At 30.7% G+C, this 6,083-nt stretch overlaps 1 protein-coding gene across 2 annotated transcripts; it reads right to left on the bottom strand.

Annotated features, from left to right (window-relative positions):
• Positions 1–2,558: 2,558 nt before the first annotated feature.
• Positions 2,559–5,987, bottom strand: LOC121172600 (tripeptidyl-peptidase 2). Of its 2 annotated transcripts, none has more exons than XM_041005454.1 (4): positions 5,451–5,987; positions 4,455–4,547; positions 3,340–3,549; positions 2,559–2,951 (listed from the first exon to the last, which is right to left on the bottom strand). In XM_041005454.1, the coding sequence occupies exons 2-4, from the start codon at positions 4,530–4,532 to the stop codon at positions 2,793–2,795; spliced, it is 447 nt and encodes a 148-aa protein (XP_040861388.1). In that variant the 5' UTR covers positions 4,533–4,547; positions 5,451–5,987; the 3' UTR covers positions 2,559–2,792. The 2 variants fall into 2 exon arrangements, with proteins under 2 accessions (XP_040861388.1, XP_040861387.1); XM_041005453.1 differs by having other exon boundaries at positions 3,340–3,582; positions 5,451–5,977.
• Between the last annotated feature and the right edge of the window lie 96 nt (positions 5,988–6,083).

Below are 6,083 nucleotides of genomic sequence, written 5' to 3'. Positions count from 1 at the left end.
CAATTTGTTTGTGAATGATAAACTATATTTATGAGTAAAACTTGTGTTATGTCTTTTATCACACAAGGATCACCCAAGTTACATTTATTAGTTAATTATACGCAAGATTATTTTAGTAACTTAAATAGTTACATTTAATTGAATTTAGATTATAACTAAACTTTCATTAGAAACTACAAAAAATGATAATCTTAAATTATTTGGTAAGTGTATAATACACATGTTAACTCTTACAAATTTTTTAAATTTAGACACACCATATAATGAAAATTTTTATTCATACTATGAATAAGGTGGTTAAGTCTATAATAAATAAAAGTTATCATTTTGTCATTAATGGTTAACTCTAATTCTTCTAATATTATTACTCAAAAGCCATATATGAACATAAATTTGTTTATCTTATGCATGAAAGACTGAACTTGTATGAGAAAAACTTGTGTTGTGTCCTCTATCATATGGGGATCACGCAAACTACATTTATTGGTTAGTAATGCACAAAGTTAAGATTACTTTAATAACTTAAGTGATTACATTTGATTGGATTTCATTTTACATCCAAACTTTCATTAGAAACTAAAAAAAAAAGACGATCCTAAATTATTTGGTAAGTGAGTGTATAACAAACAAATGTTATCCTTTATCATTTGTGGTTGACTCTAACCTTTCTAATATTATTATTCAAGTGTCTCATGTGAACAAGATTATTTTTGGTTCATACTTGAAAGATTGAACTTGTATGAGCAAATTAAAACTTGTGTGAGGTTATCAGGTTATTTGAAGAAATAATTCTACTTTACCAAGAGAAACACACAAGCTATATTTCCTTATTAGTTATGCACAAAGTTAAGATTACATTAGTAAGTTAAGTAGTTACATTGGATTAGATTTCATTTTAAAGTCAAGCTTTCATTATAAACTACAAAAAATGATCATAAATGATTTGATAAGTATATAATGCACATGCTAGCTCTTACTATTGTTTTAAATTTAGGCACTCTATTTGATGAAAATTTGTATAGATGTTATGAATAAAGTGGTTAAGTCTATAATAAACAAAGGTTACTCTAGTAGTTAACTATAACCCTTCTAATATTATTACTCAAAAGTCACATGTGAATAAGATTTTCTTTGGTTCATGTCTGAAAGACTAAAGTTGTATAAGCAAAGTTTGTGTCAAGTCATCTGAGGGAATAATTTTACATGTACAAAGGAAATCACACAAGCTATATTTACTAGTTAGTTATGTACAAAGTTTAGGTTACATTAGTAACTTATGTGATTACATTTGATTGGATTTCATTTTCCTCTTTATTTTTTATTTCATTTAAATGTTTTTTGTGATATTTACTATTTCTTTTATTAAAAATTATTATATAATAAAATACTTATTTTTAATCCATGTCGAGGTGTCTAGTTGAGGTTGGGCACTATTGAGTGGTTTGTCTAACATTTTTCTAACATTAAATAAGGTAAAATTAGTATAAAAAATTTATATTTAAGAAAAAAAATATGTTTTTTTTTTTCATATTTAAGACCAGAAGAAATATATTATTTATACATATAATATAGCATGTACAATTTTGTTTTACAATATGTAAAACATATCTAATATGCTAAATTAATTGGAGCATGGAATGATCAAATTATGTTAGCTACATTATATACTTTTTAATATTTTAATATATACCGAGTTAAATCGATTCAACCAGTGACCCTCCAATCAAACAAGTGACCCCAATAATCCAATGTCTTGACCGGTTCGATTCTTAAAACATTGGTTTCAACAATCCTAGAGGCTCTATTCTATTTTTAATCAATAATAATGCACACTTTTCTTCAGTATTTAATATAATTCAGATAATCTTTGTGAATCATAATTAATTATATTTTTCTTTGTATTTAAAGTTATTACCTGAATTATAATTATATTTTTCTCTATGTTTAAAGTTATTATCTTTGAGGGGAAAGAAAAAAGAGTAGTGTCATTAACAAACTACACATGTTGCAACTAGCTAGTGGATAGGATTCTAAGAGGAAGAACAAATAAAACAATTATGATCTAGTAGTTATAAGGGACCGAATAGCCTAAAAGGGGAAAAATTTGGGGGGTGTTGCTAGGTGCACCAGGCATATTGCTTGTGCACCCGACATAAAAAACAAATTTTCCAAAATGTCCTTCATACTCATATAGATCATCTAATCCGTATGAGTTATACAGATCATCTGATCCATATGAGTGTAATCCGTATGTGAATTAATTTGATATAACTCATACGATTAGTATTAAATATACATTAGAAATTTTACTGTTATATATAGTAACATTATTTATTTTATAACATAATTGACCTATTAGCTTAGTTGGTTAGAGCGTTGTACTAATAATGTGAAAGTCACAAGTTAATCCCTATTTGGTGTAGCAGTGCCCAAATTTGGGCAATGATAGTGTAAGGAGTTCATCCCTATTTAGTTTTTTTTTTCTTAACTTCAGTAACCCCAAAGGACATAAATCATTAAATGAACAAATGACAGAATATCAAAGTACCAATTTGTGATAAGTGCAAAGTCTTCATTATTATTATTAAATTAATGTAAATGAGATTGACAAAGCCATTAATGTGGCAGCCACACTGAAGGCATGGCAAAGTTCACATGCCATGTTTGAAATACCTAGGCCAAGATGTCCATAAAAAGAAATGATAGGTCTAATGATACATAAATCATCCACAAATGAAAAATATTGAGGAAAAGGACATGATTCCAAAGTCCTAGCATTGCTGTCCAGCATCCTAGAAAAGAGGCAAGCTTGGAGGGAAACGCACATGCATCCACTGTCTCTCATATGCAGCTAAATGTGTCCATCCAATCTCATCAAGCAAAGAGAGCTTTAGTTCATAGAACTTCTTCTTGGCAGCCTCAGCATCATCTTGAATTATGTCACACAGTACCTGAATCAAGGGAGTAGAGGTTCAGAAGTAAGTAATTTGGTGGTTTATCTACCCAAAGTCCCTTTCCCCAATCACCTATCATCATCAAAATATAAATATATATACACTTGCATTGAGGACACGCATGTAGATTGATCTCATTATAAATTTTAATGATCTACCTCACAAGTTTTATGACTTTTATCCATTAATCACACATGTTACAATATGCAACAATGAAAAAAACTGACCAGGCTGGTCAATTTGACCCAAAACCAATCAGCTGAGTGTCCAATTCATATAATGCACAAAACCAATGTTATATGATATGATTATTTGTTAGTAAATTAGTAATTGATAAATAGATGAGTTACATGCAGCAACCAATGCAAGACTCATAAGAAAATACCTTCAACGCTGTCCCAAGCCTTTGAGATCGCCTCTCACGTGTTACTAAGAGGATTCCATATTTAGATGACTTCACATTGACCCATTTCTTCAGTTCTTTAAAGTTCTCTTCAAACAAATCTCCTTGACTGCGACCATCCGTAGATTTTTTATTTTCAATGTCTTCTTTTGTCCCTTTTGTAGCAGCCAAAGTCGGGGACTTATCTTCGTCCTTTGACAATATACACCAAGTCAAGTCTGCCAACTTTTATTGATAAAAAAATAATTAAATGTTACCACTATCATAATGGAAATGTGACACATCTAAGGAGGGTCTCTGCATTTTCTTCAGAAAAATAATGCCGATGACTCAACTCAACTAACCAAAGGAGACTGTAAGTGAAATGCGGGTAACAAAATCCATAAATATCATGCTGATGAGAATTGTAGTTTCACAAAAGATTACGAATTTAATTTATTATATGCACTGTTAGTGAAAAAATTTACATAGACATTCAATGAGATTTAGTCATTTTACCACACCACCCTATTCATTAATATGAAGTGGCAACACAGGGAAATTCCTATTGGACGTCTCTCAATATTTTACATTAACAGTACATATAAATTAAACTCAAGAATATTTACAGCATGATACCTGTGGTTTGTGCACGAGAAAAATACTTAAATTGTCACCTCACTTTACAGGGATATTTCCTATTCTTGGATATATTTTTAATAATTTTACAAGATCAAACACTACTGCTTCAAACAGCTACTAGGATAAAACAAGTTCTCTATTAACCTAACACAACAAAGGAAACAGACTTTGGTAATATCATCTATTTTATTTTTCACTTTGTTTAGCATGTACCTAAATAAGAGAAAAAGAGTCATGCACCAACAATGTAAAATAGTTTTACTCAACCATCCATCCAATCGCAAACTACCATGTATGGCAAGTTTGTTGACTTTTATAATAATTATCTTAAAAGTCATACAAACCATGATTTGTAAATGGATGACAATGTTTTTACACTGTCAGTGCATATAGTCATTAAACTATTTAAATAATTGATGAAAATGTAAAATAATTGCTTTAAAGAGCCTGATCAGAAAAAGAACAAAAGCTCAAACCTTTAAAGACTCAATCTCTGCCAGCGCAAGCCCCTTTTGGTACAAAGCATCTGCCAATTGGTCTCGGGTTAACTCCATCTTTTTCCTGATATTCTACAGTGGAAATGACAGATCATTAAATGCCAACCAATTACGAATAACCACTGATGGAAATGATAACAATATATAGCTAGGAAAACATAGTAATTTTTGAAGCATTGGGAACACAAGACTAATAAAAAATAGTCCAATTCTTTTTATTCTTATAAATATAAGCTGTCTTATTTTTGCACACATGCAAATATCAGCATGCTGAGTGCACTCGGGCAATTCACTGAAATCTCTTGAAATTTATTCTTGAGTACCACAATGCAGTGTGAAAGTAGTACGGAACTTATCAACAAATAGATAGAATCAACTTCTATAATAAATTTAGCCAAGAACAAAGTTAACATTTGAGACAGTTAGTGTATAGAAGTATTTACTCCATAACCCTTTTTACAATGTTTACACTTAAATAACTGTTAAAAGGTTAATTAATCTATAGCATTGTAACTATTTGAGACTTTTCAACAAAGCCCCTATACTATTTGAGAACTTCCAAGTGGGTCCACATAATTCATAATGTTTAAATATCCCTATGGTTTATATATCCATACTTGATTAAACAGACAACACGGTAATGTGTATGATAACGTATACATGAGTATTTTTGCAGATCTCACAAATAGAACCAAAGTGTAACTGTTAGATTTAGCATTAACTGTTAGTTTCAGAACATGCTAAATAAGTAGTTGTAGGACAACTGTCCTCAAGACATAAGCTGTGATTAGTTGATAGGCTACAATTAGTTCACTAATATCTGTAGTTGCTCCCCTAATTTACTGTACCAACAGTATTAATAGATTACATGCATACAGTAGCATACAGGATTTCTATATATCTTCTGTTTCTTTAGTAACCATTTCAGAATGGGCGATGGAAATAAATAATAGTATTGAAGACAAGATTGAGTACCTCTGCTTCCTCATCTTCTGGATCATTTTTTAGTGCAAAAAATTTTGCTAGCTCTTCTCTGTCAATACTGTTAATCACCTCATTGGCTGCACCAACCACCTGCAAATTGAAATCATGATATTCATAGTTTTACGACACGAAACCAGTACAAACTTCTATAGGATAAACTTTTCATATAAACCTGTTAGGACTCAAAACAATTACTAAGATAACTAAGGAAGCAAGGATGGGATTATGAGGAGACCAAGAGTTGAGATGGAAATTCAATCTGAAACCAATCCGCATGTGGCACGTAGGAGTAAGGTTGGAACTGAGGCGTGCAATCTGCTAGGGAAAATGATAAAAAGGTGGGACCGTGGGAGTGTGAGAAAAAGTTTAACCAATTATTCAATAACGAATTGGGGTATTATTAGGGAAGGGAGGAAGCAGACCCTGGAAGATCTGCAATATTTCTATCTTTTTGTTTTCTAGTTTTATAGAGTGACGAACCTGTAATTGTGATCACTCTGTTGGGGTAAAAAAAACAAAATTGATAAGACAAAAAAAAAATGAGAATCCAAAAGAATAATGAAACATCAAAACTCCAGAGGTCAACCATAATGAAGTTTTTGAACAATAGAATCTACATTATGA

The sequence above is a fragment of the Glycine max genome, chromosome 9 (genome assembly GCF_000004515.6).
Source record: "Glycine max cultivar Williams 82 chromosome 9, Glycine_max_v4.0, whole genome shotgun sequence".
Classification (NCBI taxonomy): Eukaryota; Viridiplantae; Streptophyta; class Magnoliopsida; order Fabales; family Fabaceae; genus Glycine; species Glycine max.
The sequence above is the reverse complement of the archived record's forward strand: the minus strand, read 5'-3'. Positions and strand labels throughout refer to the sequence as shown.

What these genes read in the sequence shown, in the direction of transcription:
- LOC121172600 (XM_041005453.1), bottom strand. Translation starts at nt 4,532, where the DNA reads ATGGAGTTAACCCGAGACCAATTGGCAGATGCTTTGTACCAAAAGGGG. An exon ending in CAGAGATTGAGTCTTTAAAG is followed by an intron (nt 3,583 to 4,454) that starts GTTTGAGCTTTT and finishes TATCAATAAAAG; the next exon opens with TTGGCAGACTTGACTTGGTG. An exon ending in GGCTTGGGACAGCGTTGAAG is followed by an intron (nt 2,952 to 3,339) that starts GTATTTTCTTAT and finishes CCCTTGATTCAG; the next exon opens with GTACTGTGTGACATAATTCA.